At 31.1% G+C, this 24,071-nt stretch overlaps 1 protein-coding gene, 1 long non-coding RNA gene and 1 pseudogene across 5 annotated transcripts; all 3 read left to right on the top strand.

Moving 5' to 3' along the window:
• The first annotated feature begins 702 nt into the window (after positions 1-702).
• Positions 703-4,463, top strand: LOC120256528 (rust resistance kinase Lr10-like). Its single transcript, XM_039264203.1, is given in 5 exon segments — positions 703-1,003; positions 1,076-1,184; positions 2,905-3,095; positions 3,241-3,459; positions 3,462-4,463. Coding segments are annotated over 5 exon segments (1,698 nt in total). The 5' UTR covers positions 703-744; the 3' UTR covers positions 4,382-4,463.
• A 9,746-nt stretch (positions 4,464-14,209) lies between these two features.
• LOC120256531 lies at positions 14,210-15,396 on the top strand (annotated as a pseudogene).
• Positions 15,397-16,620: 1,224 nt separating this feature from the next.
• LOC120256530 lies at positions 16,621-22,583 on the top strand. 4 transcript variants are annotated; one of them, XR_005535338.1, is made up of 7 exons: positions 16,621-16,854; positions 17,024-17,155; positions 17,256-17,291; positions 19,354-19,445; positions 19,591-19,704; positions 20,120-21,491; positions 22,445-22,583. It is a non-coding gene; the product is annotated as an uncharacterized LOC120256530 (long non-coding RNA). The 4 variants fall into 4 exon arrangements; XR_005535341.1 differs by lacking the exon at positions 22,445-22,583 and having other exon boundaries at positions 20,120-20,291; positions 21,074-21,718; XR_005535339.1 differs by lacking the exon at positions 22,445-22,583 and having other exon boundaries at positions 20,120-21,221; positions 21,324-21,718.
• Positions 22,584-24,071: the final 1,488 nt, after the last annotated feature.

Here is a 24,071-nt window from a genome sequence, read left to right as displayed (position 1 = left end):
AATCTGACTTAATCTATGTTGATCTTAACCTTAGTCCTGAATAGTGTGTCATTCTTTAACCCAGATTTATGCAATCAACTCCCCATAACAATGTTAGTCTTGATCTGACTTTTACCTTTGAAAAATGAACGTCACCAGATCTTACCCAGGCAACAAAATCGATAATGTCTATGAATCGAAAGCCAGTTCATCATCTCCATCATTTCTCGGTTGTAGTCACTTTTACAATCCTATCCAAAATTACTAAACCAAGACCAATAACTGCACCGGTCATGCATCTTTTCAGCCTGTTCCATAATACATTTAAAAACCCCGTTAATAGTTTTAAGCACTTGTTAGTATATTCACCATGAAATATATATATATTGAGTAGATATGGAAAGCCAATTATATAGCAACCATTCAAACATGATGGTCCTTGTTCCTTCTCCTGCAGTTTCATCAACTCTGCTCTGCCTTCTTCCTCTTCTTGTTCTTCTCTTCTTTTGTCTCAGCAGGAGATCAATGTCCTCCATCATCATGTGGGAGCCTCACAAAACAGTAGCTATCCTTTCCGTCTAAAAGATGATCCTCCCACTGTGGTGATCCAAACTATGAGCTCACGTGTGATTATCACGCAACCACACCATCCTCACTCCTACTCTCCCCATAACTACTACATCACTGATATCACATATGATGACTTTGATATGGCTATATAGCAATCATTATGTTGACTTTGAAATACAAGTGAAGGATGTTGGGATGGACAAGTACAACAAGAGTAGTTCCTGCCATCTTCCCCTTCCGGCCTCTTCGCTCACATTCTCTAACCTGAGTGGTAACAAGTATTACGAGGCGTATAATTTATGGGCTACTTTGGTGAATTGCTCAAATGAAGTGAAGAACCAGTCTAGGCATTACTACAGGTACATCGATGACTACTACTATGACTACATGCCTGTGTCTTGCTTGAGCGACAACAACAGCAGCTCCTTCATCTACCTCATCATATCAAATAATAGTATTGCCAACCTTAAGCCTTCCTGCAGATTTCTTGCCATGTTTCCTAGTAATTTTAATTGGTACTTGTCAGGAAAACAGCCAACTGATATATGCAAGCTCCTAGACCAAGGGTTCAGTCTCCATCGGAGACAGTTGATAATTCCAAATTCCATCCGACTTTGCTTGAAAACGTCATTAAGGTGAGCAGTTGTTTCCAATAGCTTGTTTTTAAAGCTGCAAAACAGCTAAATTAATATAACTAATCACCTCCCCTCTGATTCTATTCTCGGCTTAAATAATGTAATATTTAATTACAAAAATAGGTTTTTAAATTATTTACAGAATTAGGTAAAACGGGATCATTGATCCGTTTTCAACTTTTCATACTTTTTATATTTGTCTTTGAAAAACGGGATCATTAATCTCGCTTTCAGGCAAATGTACTGAAAGAGGGATCATTGATACCGTTTTCCATTATTATTTATTATTTTTAAATTTTTATATAAATTTTTATTCTATAAATGTCTTTAATTATATATATATAATTATTGGGTTTTCTACTTTAACTGTTCATTTCTTTTGTTATTATTTAAATAATTTATTATGTATCTTTTATACTAAATATATATCCCAAAAATAAAGGAGTTCATTTTCGAAGTGATTATCACTTTAACTGACTTCATGTAGTTCTAAGATATTATCTGACAAGAGGGATCTTGTCCTTTATACAAGTTTTACGTGCCGTCGTATTTGATAAAATACTGAACCCCACTGTGGTCGCGGCATTAAAATATATGTACTTTCGGGCTTTACTCTAAACTCGTAAATAATTTAAAATATACCTATTTTTGTAATTAAATAAAAAGTTACATTATTTAAAAAAAAAAGTCACCTACGGGCTAGGGGAAATAACACATTTAATTAAGTTTGGGGAGATATGTTTGAAATTCTATACCATGACCATAATTGGAGTAATATCATTGATCCACTCACATTCATTCTTCACGTCTATATGTTACATGTCAGCATAGAAAACTCATATAAAAGTAGTAGGTATGTGATGATCCCCAAATATATCTTACTAAACTATGAAATCGTATACACATGACAAACGAACGCCTATTTTGTACATATTTCTTATCAAGACACAAATAAATTATTTAAATAATAATAAAAAAAGTGAGGGGGTTAAAGTACATAATTAAAAAAAATTGTAATTAAATACATTTAAAAAGTTAAAATAAAATTTTATATAAAATTTTAAAAAAATAATAAATAATAAAAAAAAATTAGAAAATGGGATCAATGGTCCCGTTTTCAGTGCAAAATGTCTGAAAGCGGGATCATTGATCCCGCTTTCCAAAAAGACAAAAGAAAACGGGATCAATGATCCTGTTTTATCTAAATTCGTTAATATTTAAAAAAAAAACCTATTTTTGTAATTAAATAAAAAAATTACATTATTTAAAAAAAAGCCTCTATTTTACTTGCCACCGGGAGCAAAGTTTTGATTGTTTTCATTTGGATTAACATGATTTTTTTAAATATATATTAATCTCTTATATGTTAGCTACGTAGACAGTATGAAATCACATTCTATATTTAATAAAATAAAAAAAAGAAATTGCTTCGTTAATTGTAACCATTTATATATTCTATTTTACTTTTTGGGGAAAACATATATTTTATTTATAATATTAATTACATATATAATATCTAATTACATAGACTACTAAAACAATACATAAGAAAAGGGCTTAAAAAAAGTCAAAAATTGGTAGGAGGCCGATTTGCAAATAATTTTATTAATTTTGAAGAGTAGCATCTAAGAACCTTTCCCAAAAAGAGTGTGTGAATGCATGTTATATGTAACTGTACGTAGCATATAAGTGGGTTAATATGAACAATTTTTTGTGGCAGGGAAACTCATCAGTATATCATCAACCAAAAAATTCCAATCAAAAAACGAATTCGATCACTTGTACATGGAATGGAGTCCAATTTTCTTGGCTGCATAGATATCTGGGATCATGATCGAAAGCATTTCTATTTTGTGATATCAATTATATACCTTATGATAGTATTGTTGCAAATTGCCAAAGCACTAATAGGTATAAATCAAACTTAAACTTTATTTCAATGGTCTTTAATAGTTTTCCACCATTAATTTTTCCTTATAAACTTTTTTTCTTTCTGGGATGGGTGATTATAAAAATATCAGTTTATAACTTATTTTTCATTTTACTTATTTGATAGTGTTTGCAGTGTTGGGAAGATGTGTAATTGCGCCACTAACTATATATACTTTCCTTTCTTACAAATTGTACCAAATGATGTCATCCGTCGATATTGTGGAGAAATTCCTAAGGAACCAACAAACTCTTATACCAACTAGATATTCATACACCGATATCATCGCCATGACCAGCCACTTCAAAGAGAAACTAGGCCAAGGAGGATTTGGTTCTGTTTTTAAAGTCGACTTCCTTGGGATCGGCTTGTTGCTATCAAGATGTTGACTAATTCCAAGTACAATACCGGTGAAGATTTTATTAATGAAGTTTCAACTATTGGCAGGATTCACCATATAAATGTGGTGAAACTAATTGGTTTTTGTTCAGATGGTATGCAAAGAGCTCTGGTGTATGAGTACATGCCCAATGGTTCCCTTGATAAGTTTATCTTCTCATCCAACAATGGCCCCAATCACAAATTTTCTCTAGACAAACTAATTGATATGGCATTGGGAGTTGCTCGAGGACTGGATTATCTGCATAAAGGATGTGATATGCAAATTCTACATTTTGATATCAAACCGCATAACATTCTTTTAGACCATAACTTTAATCCAAAAGTTTCCGATTTTGGTCTCGCAAAACTATATCCTAAGAACAATAGCTTGGTATCACTCAGTGTTACAAGGGGAACTATAGGATATATTGCTCCAGAGTTGATATCAAGAAGTTTTGGTGTTATCTCTCACAAGTGTGATGTTTATAGTTTTGGTATGTTACTTTTAGAAATGGCTGGTGGGAGAAGGAATTCAGATCCAAGAGTAGAGAATACAAGCCAAGTTTACTATCCTTCATGGATTTATGACAAACTTATTGAAGATACTATTGACCATAATGCGATAGAAATGGATACAAGCATTGCAATCGATGAAAGAGAAAAGAAGTTATGCATGATAGGCTTGTGGTGCATACAGATGAGACCATCAGATCGGCCTTCCATGTGCAAAGTGATACAGATGTTAGAAGGTGACATTAGTAGCTTGCAAATGCCGCCCAAGCCATTTTTTTCAGAACCGAGTCAAATACATTCAAAGGTGTCATATTTAAACACTGATGATGGAGAACTGACTACCATTTCTGAAGATGCTGATGAATTAAATTAAGGAGAGTTATTTATTTATTTATTGGTATTGTATGGTTATTAGTGTTTTGTGATCTTCTAAAGACATGTAATTGGAAACAATAACATATGTATTTTCTTGTTTATATCAACTAATGTTATATTAATATTAATTTAATTATGCATGCTTGATTCCTATTTTTTTTCAATTAATAAAAATAATATTACAAAATTGCTTGATGCATTTTTTTAATATGAGCCTTGAATTTTTCAGTAGAAAACTTTGACAAGGAACTCAAACGTAAGAGTCAATTAGAAAGATGATTGAAAGCAATATTGATAAGGATGGTCTTGCAATAATGCAATGAATACCAATGCTAAACATGAATCAAAATTTCATATGTTTGTTTTTTGTTTTCTTATTTTTGTACACTTTTTTTTCCGTGTTTGTCGGTCTTTTCTTCAGTAAATTATTATTTTATTCATTTTTTTTAAATGTGAACATAAATAATAATATCACTATCTCCTTATAGTTTTGTTTTGTATATATAAAAAATTTAGGAAATCTTTCGTTGGAGATCATTTTTATATTTTATTTTATAAAATATATTTTTTTATTATAGAAAATCCTATTTATTTTATATATTTCAAAAATAAGTTTTTTAAAAATGCAAGTGGTAGACCCCACTGCCACACCCTATTAGTTTTTATTCTTCATTAGCGTCGTGAGCAATTTTTGCCCCTTTCTTTTTTAACTTTTCACTTCTCTCACCTAAAGCCATACTTTGTCTTTTTAAAAGGCCATGCCAATTGCCAAGCCATGTTTTCCTCTCCAACAACCATGCCATCTTCATTTTTGAGCTTCAAAGCAGGTATGGTATTGTTATGAGTAAAACTTTAGAGAATCTGCAATCTAAGATTAACACTCTCAAATCTAATAAACCCACACAATTAATCTGGAAAAAATTGGAGATCAAGCCTCCAATTAGTTCATTACTGCAAATAAGAGGATGTATTATGATCGAACATGAAGGTTACAATCTTCCTCACAGACTCCTTGAGTTAATCCACCAACAAGACACTCAAATATCATCACAACCAAGGAAATCCACATCCATCAAGACACCAAAATATCATCATATATAACCAAGGACATCCACATCCATCAAGACACCAAAACATCACCACAACAAGGGCATTAAAACTGAAAGTAATCAAAACATAGAACAATCTCACCAACGAAGATAGCAGGGAAGTACCCTGAAGGAAGAAGAAAAACCATAGAACAGAGAAGAACTCCAAATCCCTGCTCTCAAACTAGTGAGAGAAACCAGGGCCTTCACTCTACCAACAATCCGCTGCCTTTCCCTTCTTCAGAGCCTTGTTTTATATTTAGTTTCTTCACCGGTATCACATACCCGCGGAGATTAGAACTTAACCTGCTCTCACGCTTGCTTCGTCGACACGTGTTCGTGCCTTTTACTTCTCCATCCGGCTCAACTGGCTCCACTTTATTCTTCTCCTTGTTGACTATATTGACCGGCAATATAACAGGTATCCCAAAAATTTCATCTACCTTGAGGCTATCATCTTTGGCAAAATTAATTTAATTAAATGAGGACTTAAGGCTCTCACTTGCACTTCTTGGGAACCATGAGAGGCTTCAAGTGAGTGTTGTGCTATGCTTCTTCTAAGCAAGTAAGTCTTTTGTTAGAGTTTTCTTGCTTCTTTCAATCTAAGTTTCCAGATTATGGTATGGTGTTTTAGCTTGAATGGGTTGTTCAAACATGTTAATTTTTCTTCCTTGGTTGTAGCTGTGAAATGCTATGCATTACATGATAGCATGTGTTCTTTGTCAAGTTGTTTAATTGCCTAGATTTAAGGATGTACACAAGGTGTTTGTTAAAATGTCATTTCTTTTGAAACTTAATTTTTGGCTATTATATGGCTAAGTGATCTTGTGGTTAGATGTGTGGTTTGAAGCTTAACATTTGTGCTTATGTTTAGTGATTGTACTTTGTTATACTCTTTGCTTGGGTTGCATGAGTTATGGCTTATTATAAATGCAAGGGTTGGTCTTGATCACAAGTCTTGTAGATGTTATAATTATATATATATATATATATATATATATATATTTTAGCTTGCCGAGTCTTGTTGTTCTTAATCTTTTTGTTAAACCTTAGATGCATATACCTATATGTAACCTATATGTATATATATGAATGTCGTATTTCTTCACTTCAATGACTATATGTCCTTGCCTTGCATTCACTAGAAAACCTTGTCTTGGTGTATAGTGTAATCTAATGTTTGGAGTTACATGAAACCATGCATGAGTTGATCATTGCGGTTTTGGTCCCTCTTTGACTTTCATGGCTACATCTAGTATCTTTGGAATTCTATTATAATTAGATGTTAGTGCTCGATGGAGATCAAAGTGAGTCTTTGTGTTTTGGCTTGGGTTATGGTCTATGTTTTACATTTTGTTAAAATAATAGTTGAGCAATTAGATTTGGGTTTTGCCTTTTTTAGAGTATTTCAAGAAAGATTGCTCTTGTCTTCGAGTGGGAGTTAGGGTTTGAAGATCTCCATGCAAGTAATCCGCATATAAATTATGGATTATTTTTATTATTAAAATTCAACTATTTAGTTATTTATTTATCCATTCCTTTTATTTTGAAATAATTGGCTTTTTATTTAGTTTCTAAATAAATGTGGGATTCTACAATTCTTTGATTATATGCCAAGTTATAATATCTTTGCTCAAATGAGAATTTTGGAAGAGTTTGATATTATAAATTTGTTATATTATGCTTTGGTTTGATAACTTAACAATACTTTTGTTGGCAAGTGTTGACAATCTAGTTCTTTGAAAATATTTCTTTTGACACTTATGACAAACTTTATTTCGTTGTAAGCATTTTTAGTCTCTAAATAAGCAATGCACTAACCCAATCAATGGGGTCAATATTGACCATGTTGACATGAATTCTGTGAATTGAGACTATAGTTTCGTTTCGGGTCATCATTAAAACAATAACGGTATTTGACTCAGGCCACTGAAGTATAACAAATGGGATCCAATATTCTGACTTGGGTATTGATAAGGTAAAACAATTGGCTTAGTAAGTTTGGGAGACATATAATTATGAGAAAACTGTTACTTTCGGAATTTGTATCTTCTGTCAAATTATTTTGTTCTAGAGAATTTATTTGATAATTATTTTCAATTTGATATTGATTAATATGAAATCTGTATATTTTAAAGAACTATTATTAAGCTATGTTTTTGTAAAACATTCTGGATGCAAAACTTGTTTTTGGTAATATTTATTACTCTTAGACATTCGGTGCATGTGATTTATGTTTTACTTTTACATATATATATATATATATATATATATATATACAAGTTTTGTTTACTTGATATCGGAATTGAAAACTTTTTAAACTCTATATGATTCCCAAATATTTTAGTGGATTGTTAACTGGATTGCCAAGTTCATAAATTTGTTCTTAATTCCATTCAGATCAAAAGAAAGTTCTGGGCTGTAATTTAGCGGGCCGTCAAGAATCTTTTCCCCCGTGTAGTTTGAGTTGTAAATTCTATTTTGTTGTATTCCTTGAATTATGTATTTGGAACTTGATGTATTTTTGTTATTTGTAATTTTTACTTTTGTTAGATTGTATTTTGCTTTGAGTCAGGTTATTAGGCTTTGTGTGCCTACGGGATTTCAACTGTGTGGGTGTGCGGCCATTTGTCTGCCGCGGGGCTGGATTCGGGGCATGACAAAAACAGAAAATTGCTTTACTATAAAGTCATATAAAATATAGTTATATATATCGTGTACCTTTATCAATTTGTCACAATATGTATTTTTAGTTTTTTTTTTTCAAACTATCATTATTTCTTGATTTAGTAAAATACCTACAAATAAATTTTATGTATTTATAAAATTTATAATTATGATCTACATTTTATGAATTTATTTTAACTTATTCCTTCAATTTAAGCAGTAATACAAGAAGCAACTGAATTTAAGCCATGGCGAGACTTGGCAACTTAACCAAGCTAGTTGACTTAGAAGTCATCAGAGATTTAATGTAAAAGTAATGGTGACAGGATGGCTTTGCATTAATTGTTGAAATAAAGATTAATAAATAATTATAGGTGACCATAGACTTCAAAGTCAAAATTAGATGTTCAACCGAAATAATAACTATTACCTTTTATCTTACTAGATGAGAAATTGGTTAAATTGCATGATTTATCCATTATATATATATAATGTGATTTTTATATAAATATTATGAAGACTGGGCATTTTATATGTGCATATATATATCAACTATAGCTATAAAATCTTATATATCTTTAAGGAGCATGAATATTTGATTATTTTTTTTTCAACTTAAATAATTTTACTGTCCCAAAAATGATGTATTTATTATAAACTCAATTAATGATAAGTATGATTTTTTTAATACACATATAATCTCTCCTATTTTCCTAATGTATATTCATATATGAATAAATGTATATTAGAACAGAGTGGTAGAAGAATATATTTGTTTCTTTATTCATGCAAAATTCTTTGTATTAGAATTTTTTTTTATTTATAACAAAGGCATATTAAAGAAAGGATTGTTTCGCAAAACTTTAATAATGTCAAAATAATTTCGTAAGTATTGATGAATTTATAATACATAAAGCATGCATGTGAGTTGGAGTGAGCTACACATAACTGTGTTTTTCCCCCAAAATTTGTAAATAAAGTATTTTAGAAATCATATAATGTCCTCGACATACAATGTTACTTTTTTTGAAGTTTCGTCAATTGGTTTTTATATTTTTAAATTGTTGCAATGTGCATCTATATTTTATTTATTTATTTGTATTTTATTTTTTTAACCGTTATTTATTGGAGTAGTAATACATTTACAAATAAATTTCATACTTGAATAAAAAATCTAGATTAATAGTTTATCTAAATTTTCCTCCATGCCAAAATTTTGATCCTTCAAAAGATGTTCTAAGAATTTTTCTGAATTTGAGGCTATTATTTAATCCTATGTGCAAACTTGAAATTTTAAAATTTCCCAAACAAGCATAAAATAATTTTTATTTTTTAACAAAATATGATTAGTGTGTGTTAGGTGTGGAGCAGGCTCCGTAAGTATGCGTTCTCTTGCATATTGGTTTTGAAGTTCAATATTAAATCCTCCCAAAAATAAACACTTTACCCAATGACCCCATATCAATGACCCTGTATTAATGGGTTAAGAGTGTTGGGACGCAGTGATTAACTTGGTCCATAGTCCCACATCACCTGTGGGAGACGCTTCTCTTTAGTTGATATACCACCACCAACCCTTCTCTGTAATTGTAGTTATGGAGAAGTTAGGGTGGTGGGTCCACGTCTTAACATGGTATCAGAGCTAGGTTTCACATCGATGCCGGGCTGTGCCTTGGATGATCTAGGATCTTGGGTCCCTGTCTTAACATGGTAACATGGTATTAGAGCTGTGGCTAGGATCTTGGGTTCCACATCCGCTGTGGGCCCAGGGGGTGTTGGGACGGTCCATAGTCTCACATCGTCTGTGGGAGACGCTTCCCTCTAGTTGATATACCACTACCAACCCTTCCATGTAACTGCAATTATGAGTCCTGTCTTAACAAAGAGGTGTTTAGTAAGCTTAAAATAAGTTGAATAAAATCTAGATATATATAAATTTTGTAAAGTAATTTACAATGCAGATTTTGCTTGCATGCCCTTACAACTATTTGTTATTTACCAAGCCAATTTGAAACTTCTATAAAAAAAAAATCAAGCTATCTTTTAAGTTTTAACTTATGCTATAGAATAATATAAATGTATATTTGGTATATTAATAAATATGATTTTTATGAGAATACATGACCAAATTACTTACCCAAAAAAGAATAAAAAAAAATTCTCATTTATGTAGGTACATAACCGGAAAACATCCTCCTGGTGCTGATCAGTTATTAGATGAAGCAAGATATAAGCTGGTGGCAAAGGCAAGGGAGGTCAAGGAATTGGCTCAGAACCGGCTCGAGCAGGCTGGTCACACTGGTTCCTAAACCTGGCTACACCTAGCCAGCTATCTATCTTAGGTCATATATATGTATGTTGAATGTGTTACTTTGAGTCCCTTTGTTGGTAGTCTTTGCTCTTTCATATCATCTTCATAAACATAATAAAATTTTTAACTATGTTACTTTGTCATGTTATGTGTTTTTCATTTAATAGGACTATTGAAATATTTGTTATAAATAAGTGTTTTTATTTATTTATTTCAAATATATATATTTTTTGTTAAGTATACTTTAGGTTCTCTTAGTGTTAAGTTTCTGGATGAAAACCATAGTAAAATAATTTATTTAATAAAATAAATAAAAATCAAACATATTTTGGAAGGTAAAAGATTTTTCAAGTAAACTAATTCAAAAGAAGCTCGCTACGTTAACAAAAAAATTAACGTAATTAATAAAAAAATTTCAAATAAGAAAATTTATAATATTCTATAATAAAATTTAGTTAATTCTCTCACTGTCCAAAATATCTCCGACCAAAATAAAAAAAAGGGTCCCGCATATATTTGTAAAGCAAATTACCTCATTACATAAACATCTGTATTTATAAGTTATTTCAGGTAATTTTTAAATATCATCTATTTTCTAATTTATTATTTTTTTTCAAAAAAAAAATGGTTTATTGTTAAAGTAGTTGTATGGAAAATAATTTATACATTTTGAGATGCCAGACCCACTTGACAAAAAAACATAAAAATAAATAATTTTTATGAAATGCTGATATATACATGTATAGAAGTTAATAATCCTAAAACTTTAACAATTTTTATGAATTATTAATGGTAAATGGGTTTAATTCAAAGAAGAAGAAGAAGAAGAAGAAACCTCAAACTCGTATATAAGCATCTGAGGTTATTCATTAGTTTTGGGCTGTGGTTATTGAGTTTTTAGATATAGGCTTCTGGAGGGCTAATGTTGGACCAGTTAGAAATAGGAGGTTTAGATTGCATTGCATGCAATTTTCTTGGTATTCTTCCACGTTTGATCTATTTCATGAATATGTTAGTGCGTTAATTATTGAAGGTTTAGTTAAACACAGAGATCGATTGATCAGATTGTGACCAGGGGAAAGTTTCAAAATAGATAGCACAAGCATGTGCATTAAAAAAAATGTAATATAATTAAAGGTAAACAACCAAATAGTTCTTTGCCTTTTTTATATATTTTTATTTTGGTCACCTAGCTTTAATTAAAAACTTATGATTTAATCCCATATTTTTATTTTTATTACAATTTTGTCATTCGAATATGCACTATTAACGATGATCATACGTAACATATGTCGACTTTGGGAATAATTTAGGATATTTATATAGTTATTGTTTAAAAAAAATTATAAATTCATTATTATAGAGTATCTTTATTATAAAGTCATTATTTAAAAAAACAGTAGTATTACATTCCTGATTTAATTTAATGTTTAAGGTTTAGCTTCTCTATATTAAAAAAAAAAATTATATAGTTGATTTGGAAGTCACTAGAGACTTAATTAAAAAAAATTATATAGTTGACTTGAAAGTCATGAGAGAATTAATTAATTTGAAATAAATATTAACGTACATTGAGATGACTTAATTTGAAAGGAGTAATGATCGATCTTGTATTATTAAAATGAAGGCTAGTAATATCACGCTATGGACTTTTCTTTCTATAAGAACTTTATAATACCATGTCATGGTGATTCAGACTCACACCTATATATATACACACGCAACATGATATTGTAGGAATGATTAGATCAAGATACATAACAACTATATATGCATATATAGATAATATCAAAATGGTCCCTCTATTTTGCGTTTTTCGTCTTTTTACTCCCTCTAATATAAAATCCGTCCTTTGGTCCTCGTATTTGCATATTTTTGTTTTTTAGTTGTAAAATTTGCCCTTTTGGTCTTCATATTTATATATTTTCATTTTTTATGGTCCCTCCACTTCATCAGCTAGAAGGACCAAAAGGGCAGATCCGTCAATTAGAAGGACAAAAAAAAACAGAAATGTGAAAATACGAAGACCAAAAAAACAGATTTTATATTAAAAGAAAAACACAAAATAGATGGACCATTTTAATATTTTGACCATATATATATATATATATATTCAAACATGATGATCCTTGTTCCTTCTCCTGTAGCTTTGCCATCTGCCATCCTCCTCCTACTCCTTAATTATTAGTACTCTTGTCTCCACAGCAGGAGATTATTGTCATCCATCATCATGTGGGCACCTCACAAACATTAGATATCCTTTCCGTCTCAAAGATGATCCATCCAACTGTGGAGATCTTAATTATGAGCTCACTTGTGATCATCTCTACGGCTCTACCACACCGTCCTCACTCTACTCTCCCCTAACTACTCAGTCACTGATATTACATACGATGATTACTTGTACATTCGTGTCTCCTTTGATATACAATTGAGGTATGTTGGGATATTGGAGAAGTACAACAACATTAATAATGGCAGCAGCTGCAGCCATTTTCCCCTTCCGACCTCTCCTCTGACACCCTCTCAGATGAGGAGTAACAAGTACTACGATGCATACTTTTGGGTTACATTTGTGAATTGCTCCAAAGAAGTGAAGAATGAGTCCATGCATGACTACTACTACTACCGCATCTACAAGCTTGTGCCTTGCTTGAGCCACAACAAATCCTTTATCTACTACCTCACCGAGTACTAGAGTATTGGTGCCCTTATGCCTTCTTGCCAGTTTTCCCGCCTTTAATATTAATTCATACTTATTAGACCAACAACCAGCTGATATATTCGAGTTTCTAGCCGGAGGGTTCACACTTAATGGAAATGTTTACGTGTCATCCACCATCTGATATTGCTTAAGAGAGTCCTTAAGGTGAGTACGTATTTCTTTCCAACAGGAGGTAGGAGGTTTTATCTTAAATTCGCTGAAAATTAGTTAAATTACTTACCATCAACCGTCTGGTTCTATATTATTTCATGTTGGGAATAATTTTTTAATATATGTTCAAATTAATTTAGATTAAAATGATTTTTTAAAATTTTTTTTTATAGTAATCTCCTTTGTAATGTATTATTTGAGATTACATTTGATCTGTTTTTTTTTTATAAAAAAAAATTAATTATTTCATTAAAAAAATTTATACATTCATTTTACTTTTCTAAAAAAAAACTTTTTTTGGTTTATAATATTTATAATTACATATATATATATATATATATATATATATATATATATAATATTTAATGATATAGAGTACTACTAAAGCAATATACGAGAACAAGGGAAAAAAAGTCATTTCAATACTAGTTAAACCATCAAAACATGTTGGAAGGAGTGGTAAGTAATTTTACTATTAGCCAAGAGAGGCAAGTAAAAACCTCTCCTAGAAGAGTATGTGAATCTATGTAAATGTTATGTCTACTTGCATAGCATATTAGTGGATCAATACTAACAATTCTCTGTGGCAGGGAAAATTATCAGTATATCACTGATCATAAACATTCAATCAAACGATGGATTAAAGTAATTGCATTTGGAATAGAGGCATATTTTCTTGGCTGCATAGAAATCAACGACTATAATCAAAAGCATTACTATCGTGTGATATCAATCATACATATGGTGGTGATATTGTTATAAATTGCCAAAACACTGTTAGGTATAAATCAAACTTCTCTAGTCTCGTTTCAATGGTTTCTAATAGTTCCTTTAGATTAATTTCACCTTATAAAATTTTTCTTTTTGGGCGAAGAAATAAAAAATATATATATCATTTTATAACTTATTTTTAGTTTTGCTTATTTGCCAGTGCTTTCAGTGTTGGGAAGATGTGTATTTGCACCAATAATTATATATGCTTTCATTTTCTCCAAATTGTACCAAATGATGTCATCCGTCGATATTGTGGAGAAATTTTTGAGGAATCAACAAATTCTTGTACCAACTCGGTATTCATACACCAACATCGTCGCTATGACCAACCACTTCAAGAAGAAACTAGGCCAAGGAGGATTTGGTTATGTCTTTAAAGGCCAACTTCCTTGGGACCGGCTTGTTGCTATCAAGATGTTGACAAATTCTAAGTACAATGCCAGTGAATATTTCATCAATGAAGTTTTGACCATTGGTAGAATTCACCATATAAACACCGTGAAACTGTTTGGTTTTTGCTCAGATGGCACGCAGAGAGCTTTGGTGTATGAATACATGCCTTATAGTTCCCTTGATAAGTTTATCTTCTCATCCAACAATGGTCCCAACCACAAATTCTCTCTAGACAAACTAATTGATATCGCATTGGGAGTTGCTCGGGGACTTGATTATCTACACAAAGGATGTGATATTCAAATTCTACATTTTGACATCAAACCACATAACATTCTTTTAGACCATAACTTTAATCCAAAAGTTTTGATTTTGGCCTCGCAAAACTATATCCAAAGAACTATATGTTGGTATCACTTAGTGTTGCAAGAGGAACCGTAGGATATATTGCTCCAAAGTTAATATTGAGAAGTTTTGGTGTTATCTCTCATAAATGTGATGTTTAAAGTTTTGGTATGCTTCTTTTAGAAATGGCCGGTGGAAAAAGGAATTCAGTTCCAAGAGTAGAGAATACAAGCCAAGCTTACTATCCTTCATGGATATATGACAAACTTATTGAAGATACAATTGAGCATAGTGTGGTAGAAATGGATACAAGTATTGCAATTGATGAAAGAGAGAAGTAGTTATGCTTGATAGGTTTGTGGTGCATACAGATAAAGCCATTAGATTGGCCTTCCATGTGCAAAGTGATTGAGATGTTAGAAGGAGACGCTAATAGCTTACAAATGCCACCTAAGCCATTCTTTTCAGAACCAACTCAAATATCTTCAAAGGTGTCACACTTGAATACCAATGATGGAGAGCTGGCTAGCATTTCTGAAGTTGCTGATGAGTTAAATTAACGAGAGTTTTTTTCCTTGGTATTATATATATGGTTTTTAGTGTTATATGATTTTATAAAAACATGTAATTGAAAACAATAACATATCTATTGGCCCTATTTATGTCAACTAATATTATATAAATATTAATTTAATTATGCATGCTTGATTTTTATTTTTTAATTGATCAAACTAATATTACAATTTTGCTTGATATATTTTTTTTTAAAAATGTAAGCATTGAATTTTTCAGTAAAAAAACTTTGCCAAATACTGTGAGAGCCAATTAGAAAGATGATCAAAAGTAACAGTGATAAGGATGGTCTTACATTAATGAAATGAAGACCTATGCTAAACACGCAGGTGTCTAATTTCCTGAAGAAACCGAATTATGTCGCTAAAAAACGGCCAAAAAAGAACATCGCAAAATTTTGGGATTTAGCATGTAATTGGTTTGCGACATAGATTGCGATACATTATTGGTATTGATCTATTGACGTTGCAAAATATGTCACAAAATTTTGATCCTTGTATTTAACTATTTATTGAAAAGTTATGGTAAAATTTTAACTATCCAAACTGACAGGGAGCATTCATAAATAAAACACCTCAACAAATAAAAGGTTATTTATAAAATTGAATGTTTCTTATGTTACTGAAATTTGATCATAATATTAAATATAAAAATCACATATATTTAATTAAATAAACAAACCAAAGCCAATCCGAAATTAAACATTTCACATAACAATCATCACACCCAAAGAAAAAATCAACCAAAAAAATCCAACTAATATCAAAACTACAATTATAAAATCACAAAAAATCATTAATTAATATCGAAAAACCACTCAATACTCATAAGACTTTATTAGAATCCAAATTTAGCACCCAAATTTCAAATCCTAGCACTAAATGATGTAGGCGACAATGTCACGAACCCGTGACGAACACGCGGAGATCAGCCACCACCGAACCACGCCTCACCTTACGCGTATCGGAGATCGAACTCCGCAGCCCACGCCGACACCTCGGCGCTGAACACCACACGCAGCTTTGATTCACGCCAAGACTCAAATGATGCGTCCCCACCAACGGTAAAATATAAATAAATAAATAAATAATTAATTAATTTTAAAAAAGTCCAACAAACACTAGAAAAGAAAGAGACCAGTTCTCTACCATGCCACACTCTTTCCCGCTTTCCCTCTTCATTCTTTATATATATATATATATATATAAATCGATAGAGAGTTTAATCCAAGCTTCGATGCCGGAAAACCCTAGATATGGAATCGATCCCCCTTCCCTCTCTTCGCTTCCATAACTCTTCTCTGCTACCTCTCCGTCGCCAACCACGGCTTTATCCTCCGGCGTCCTCCGTCTCCGGCGCCATTCGAGCTTCTGCTCCATTGACCCCGTCTACATGCCTACCCCTCCCGATCGCCCTCTCCGGCGCCATTCGATGTTATGAACCAGGTGCTTATCTTCTCCTTTCTCCGTTCATCTTCTTTCCCTTCTCTGATGGATATCTCTTGCGCTTGGGGTTTTCACGATAACCCTAAGCTCATAGCTCTAGAAATTCCCTTTCTTTTGAGTAATTTGTTATCTATGTAAGTGGATTTTCGTTGAATTAATTTGGTGCAAGTTTGTTTGGGGCTTCGGCGTGCCGGAGGACGAGGTGGAGTTCAATGATGTCTATGACCTGTATGATGAGCTTCTAGACATGCTTCCCAAGCCTTTGCTCGCCATGCTCTTTCTCTTTCCTTACAATGTTAAGGTGAATCTTTGTTTGCTTTTTTACTTTGATTTATATGAGTTTTTCTTTGGTGCTCGACTTGATTGGTATTTTTTAATCTTTATGTTCTATCATGATTTAGGCCAAAGAGGAGATCCGGAGTTCACGTGGGCGGGAGGTATGTGTTTTATATAGCGACGAGAAGATGACTTTTCATTTATTTTTTTATTTATATGATATAAAGACTCTGGGATTTTGAGGTTCTTGATTTTTATATATATAGTTGAAAGTGTAGTTGTTCTTTGTTCTGTATACTTATGGTTCTATATTGAGCCAGGCTTCAGTTGCAAATTTGTTCTATGTATAGGTCTACATAGTCAGGCTTCTTTGGGTGTGAAATTTGGTTTCTTCCTCTCACTTAATTGAGCTTAGTTATTTTGATGATTTCATTGCTTCTACTTGATACTTGTAATGTGAAAAGCTTAATTTCAATGTTCTTCAACATGATTTAATTAGAGTATTTTGCCTTTAGGCTAATCATGATCCTTATGTAAAACTTGGAAATGCATTATAATTTATGCAATTTAATGAATTAGTGTTTGGGGTTAATGCTGAACAAAATCAGATGACAGACTTAGACTGAGCACAAGGTAACCTAAACTTGGTTAAATGGCTGAGTTAGTATTTGAGAGTAAGGGACATTCGCTGCCATGAAACTTTGACTGAAAAATGTATGTTCTATCTTGTCGCAACATAGATCCTGTTGCTTTATAAAATGGAAATAAAATTTTGGTAATTAAATATGGAACTAATCATTTTTTAGTTCATTTGCATATCACTTGCTTGTGAATGTCAAAATTAGTCTTAGTTTTTATGGTGCTCTCAAGTATCAACTCATCTAAGTTCTAAATATTGGCTTATCACCCACTTTTGTATGTAAAAACTAGTTTCTATTTTCTAGTCTTAACCCATCTAAGTTCTACTCAACATAAATATTGCAAGAGGAAAGCATTTTTAAAACTGTTGTTCCTCACATATGTGCGGTCTAGATGAGGGAATATTTAAACAAGAGTTGACTTGGTTCAAAGCAATTTACGTTAAAAATAATATGAACTGCATGTTATTGTCTTTTTAAAAGATGATTTTATGTCAACCATTGGATAGCCCAATGGTATGACATCAAAGTGTAAGGGGAGGTCATGGGTTCAAATCTCTCCCCCAACAAGATCTGCTTCCTTCGTCAATACATCGCTTTATCCGGGATTCTATATTATTCTCATATCGATACTGTACATCCGTGCTTTCAGATCGCTTTAAGATCTGCTTTATATTCATAAAAAGGGCCTTGTCGCCTATTATTAAAGAAAAAGATGATTTTATCAACATATTGTTGTTTGTTTGCTTAAATGGATAGACAGATCTTTGGTGACCCAGAGGCTGTTGAACCAAGTCAACTCTTGTTTAAATATTCCCTCATCTAGACTGCACATATGTTTGTATGTTTGAAAGATTTACTTGGAAATTTCTAAAACAATGTTACCAAACATACATGTATTTTTTATACCTTTAAATGAATCGCACTATCTTTAGTTTTTTCTACTCCCATCTACTATATATATATATATATTTGAATATGATTCATATAACTTATGTCATGCAATTTTCTATAGTAACTTTTAATAAAATTGAACAAAAATTCATTCAAATAATTTTATATGTACTTATTTAGTTTTTTAGAAATGCCTGATTTTTTGAAATTTTTGAGGATTTCTTTTTTGTTTTGTTTTTCAGAATTTTAGGGTTTAACAAAGAAATATATATAAAATTAACTTGGTCAGCCTAGCAGTATGTCAAAAATTTTGTTATGGAGCATACTTATATAAGTAATGGTTTATTTTTAATCATTTTTAAAATTATAATGTAGAAAATCCTCCATTAAACATCAATAAAAACATTAAAAATTGTAAATACATGTGTATGTGTTAGGGTATGTTACATTGTTGTCAGGTTGTATTCTAAATATGAGAAGGGAAGTCTTATATAATTATTGAATATTAATGCTCATTATTGAGTTTTCAATTAAAAGAATTTCAACAGAGAGAAAGGAACCTAAAATGGTTTACTGATTTTATTCAGGATTTGTGATCTTGATTCTTTTGCTTGTGACACCTATAATGTAGAAAATTTGATTTAATGGTGGTATGATTATCAGGCTTATAACATTCCCTTTGTTGTTGCAGCTCCGCTTTATATAGATGATTTGGAAAACATACTAGATGAGAACATGGTGCTTTCCTTCAATGTTGAAATCGAGGATGGCAGCGTAGAAGAGGTTCACTCAAATTTCATCTCCCACTTATTTTTATTGGTTGATGCAACTAGAAACTCATGCCAAGGTTTTCCAATGTTGGACAAAAACAGTTACTTTTTTTATATTCCAATTTTGGATCTTATGTTTGTTAAAATCTACTAAACAGATTGCTGAGTAATTGATGATTATGCATGAAGACTGTCTGCAGGGAAATTTTGAATCAATTTATCAATTAAAGAACTCTGCTTCCACGAGAAATGCTGCCTCTCAAAGTAGACAGGTATCCAAAAGTTATCTTCCCAATTAATTTCAGCAATTTTTTTTAGTTGGGTGTATACATGAGATATTTCAAGTTTCTGAGAGCTTAGCATTGTATTTTGGTTAGGCCAAGATTCATTTTAACTACCTTCCAAAATATTCTTTCAAAAATTTAGTCCGATTCAGTATTTTCTTTAGCATTCTATATCAAATGGCAAGCACTGGTTGATGAATATTGGCAAATAGAACTTTAACTAGAATAACTAGGATTAATGGCTGAGAGTATATGCATGAAATCTTTACATTACCTTAACATTCAAATATGCTTGTTCCTCACTTTTGTTAGAAGCACAAGTTACATTTTCTTTTCAAAACCTTTAAACAAATTTTCAAGAAACTTGTTTAGTGCTTTGATGTTGATTAGTAATTAATTGTAGGTGGTTAATGAAAATGAGGGTGAGAATTTAGATGAAGAGGTGGATGAAGATGGATCAGAAATGATTGTTGATGAACCAGAACCAAAGGAAGTTGCCGTGAATGAGCCAAAACAACCAAAACAAACACCTAATGAAAAGGGTTGGTTTGTTGTTCCTACCAAGCGTAATTGTGGTAAGAGATGGACATAATTCATATCCGGCAAACTTATAGTGCCGGTGAAGTGCTAATATAAATATTTCTTACTTATGATTTTTGCAAAGCATTTCTTTACTTGATCTACACTATTGTATCCATCCCTTGGCTGCTTTGTTTGAAAGGTTAATTTCCTTTTCTCATTTTGGTTGAGCATGTTTCTTCTTAATTTATACTGTTTGTAGTCATCCTTATTCTTTTTGCATCCTAGCTTGGAATGGCTCTACTTCTACTTGTGGTTAATGTTATTAACATTAAAAGGTAGTTCAAGGGTTGTAAATTGTTTTAGTAAACTTCATCTCCTTGGAACAATAGTGTTTTCTGAAATTTCTTGTTTATTTATTTGTACAAAGTTTACCATTCATCTAATTATCTAATTGTTTTTGAATTTGTCCCTTGGACTGGTACTTTGAGCTGGGAGATAGCTCCATGGGGTTACTAGAAATTGTCTGCTTTGAATGAGAAACACATGGTGATTGTCTTTTTGACCTTTCTGAGTTTTAAACACAGCATATTGTAACAGGCAAGAGTTGTGTCTATGAAATCATAAAAGCTAAAGATCTATGCTTATATTGACACTTGTAGATCTACGTCTGTGTTTTAATTGTCACATGCAAGTCATTGCTGTTTGTTGTTGCTTGTCATTACCTGGATGGCTGAATATCATATAAGCTGTTTTTTTTTATTAAAAGAACATCGTCTACACCTTGATCAAACTGGTGGAGCTCACTGACTTGACTTACTGCCTTTGTTTCTTCAAGCAAGTGGAAATAGAGGCCACTACAAAAGAATCGAGTTCTCCATTGCGAGCTCTAACAGCAGAAGCATGTTTTGTAACAGAATGCAAAGATACTTGCAGTGCTAATCTCAGGTTGCAGTTGTGGGAAATATGATATGAAGGCAGCAAGGGTAAGGTATATATATATATATATATTTGAAACTAAACATGTTTTTTTGCTATTATGACAGAATTGACTGCGAGAAGAGTGATGAATGCATGGCGAATTGCAGGGATAATTCATGCATTACAAGTGTGGAATGAACAAGAATGTGGGGACACATGCTCAACATTGACAAAGCAGACAATGAAGATTATGAGTAAGCAGGAATTTTTAGAGAAAGCATACGAAGAGCAGAAGTAGCAAAACCACTACATCTTTTTCCTCTTAGAATCTCGAGGTATTCATTAAATTTAGAGATAGCTCCTCCTACTTCACATGCTGCTGCCAGGACTGGGAAGTCTTCTTCCTATGCCTTTTACACTTCAGAAAATGTTGAATAGTCTTAGCTTTTAACCCAATAACAAGTTAAGGGTGTCGATGAAATTACAACAAAATAAATGTAATGCTCATTAGATACATTTATAGCTTTTTATTGTTATATTAGATGTTTAAACTATTATTTGATTGTCCTATTAGATATTTGAATTATTATATTTTGTATTGGTTTGTTGTATTACATATTTGGACTATTATATTTTCTATTTGATTGTTGTTCTGGATACTTATAGATTGAAATATTATAAAAGTTATTGTTGAGGTTAAAAATTAGGCTTTAAAACAGATTTTTAAAAAATGTTTCAAAAATTATTGCAAATAATCACAAATGGCTTATAGTTGCTATAAAAGTTATTGTTCTTGTCGTGTATTCCATCGTTGCACTTCAGTTGCTTTGTCCTTTTCGCGATCTCAGTATTTCATCAGCAAGTTTGTGAACATATTCAATATGCTGTCTTTCTTCGTCTTTTTTGAATTGTGGTCTTTTTTTATTATTATTGTTATTTTTTTATTTTTTTATTTTATTTTTTACACTACTCTGTTATTAGAAATAAAATTAGGCCGTATTCCTTGTTATTTGGTACAGCCAATGTTTGACTTTATGCTTGGAATAAAACTAGGCCTCTTTTCGTTGATCGCGCAATGAGGTGTTGCCAAATAAAAAAAGAGTGCAGAGAAAGAGTAAAAGTACATTAATTACTGGTGTGCTATAAAATCGCAAATACTAAGCTTCCCTGATTTCCCATTAATTTATCATAATCCGAGTGCATTATGTTTTTTCAATTGCAAGGAATTTAGACATTTATCACTTTCTCAAAATTTCCCTTTTTGATGTCTGGATTTCTTTTGTTGTAGTTCTTTGTCGGAGGCAACTGGAAGTGTGTTAGAGTCTCCGAGTCTCCTTCTGAAGACAATCCTCTGCTTTGTCTTATTGTAAGAGTCCATGTTGCTTCAATAACTGTGTGAGGATAACAGACAGACCAAGCCATTATTAGTTGATGCAACCATGAGTCAGAGAAGTTGCCAACATGTTGCAATAATATCAACATCTCTTTATATTTTTTTTTATATATAAAAAATATAGGGCCTCTTTTGTTGGAGATCATTTTTATATTTTTATTTTCTAAAATATATATTTTTATTATAGAAAACCTTATTTATTTTGTACATTTGGAAAACAAGTTTTTTAAAAAGGAAAGCAGAAAATTACTTTATCATAAAGTCATATAAAATATAGTTAATATATATATATATATATATATATATATATTGTCTTCTTTTATAAATTTGTTACAATATGTATCTTTATAAGTTTTTTTTTTCAAACTATTATTATTTATTGAATTAGTCATATACCTACAAATTCATTTTATTTATTTATAGAATTTATAATTAATATCTAAATTTTATGAATTTATTTTAACTTATTTCTTTAATATAAGAAGTAAAACAAGAAACAATATAATTTGATGAATGGAGAGACTAGGCAACTTGACCTAGCTACTTAACTTAGAAGTCTTCAGAGAATTAATGCAAAAGTTATGGTGACAGAGATGGCTTTGTATTAATTGTTGAAATGAAGATTAATAAATAATAATACGCGCAAAAAGACTTTGATATAAACTCATGTAAAATATAGTTAAAAAAAATATTGTTTCACTAGTAATATACATATGAGTATGATATATATATATATATATACACACTTTTATATTGAAAGTTAAATTCTATAAAATTATTTATAAGCATCTTAATCACAAAATAAACTGGACATTTATCTTATTGTTATAAACATCAATATCTAAACACATTTATCATCAAACCATTTTTTTTTTTGGATAAAATTCTCCCAACATATATAGCTTAAGCACATAATGTACATGTGATACAACCGTATAAATCAGATTATTATATATATAATTTAGTAAAAATAGACCACAAGCATTCTTATTCTTTTCTTTTTATAATTGTATTTTTTTTTCAAACCAATTGATTGAACCTCGGTTAAAATTCCAAGTTAAAAATTTTATTTGAAATGTCATTAATTTCGAATTTTCACATGTTTTACCAAAAATATAAAATCTAGTATGATAACATTAATAAAGAAAATAAATAATGCTATATCATAACTTAATTAAAAAACTAAAAACAAATTTGTTTCACTTCCAATTTATTCCCTATGTATACATCACTTCAAACTGTATCTGCGGTTGTCATATATTATATATTTTTTATTTGTGATGAATTTTTTTACATTAAAATAATTTTTTATTTGATATTTGTTGTTTTTATAAAAAAATTATAATAAAATATAAAAAAAAGAATTGTGATGTAAAATTTTAATAATATATAAAAAATTAAGTATCGATGAATTTATAATAGATAAGGCATACGTATGAGTTAGAGCAAGTGAGCTACTTGAAAGTTTACCTTTTTTTTCTTTCAAAATTTACAAATAAACGATTTATATAAACCATATAAT

Source organism: Dioscorea cayenensis, unplaced genomic scaffold (assembly GCF_009730915.1).
Source record: "Dioscorea cayenensis subsp. rotundata cultivar TDr96_F1 unplaced genomic scaffold, TDr96_F1_v2_PseudoChromosome.rev07_lg8_w22 25.fasta BLBR01001485.1, whole genome shotgun sequence".
Taxonomy (NCBI): domain Eukaryota; kingdom Viridiplantae; phylum Streptophyta; class Magnoliopsida; order Dioscoreales; family Dioscoreaceae; genus Dioscorea; species Dioscorea cayenensis.
This window is presented reverse-complemented; position numbering and strand designations above follow the sequence as displayed.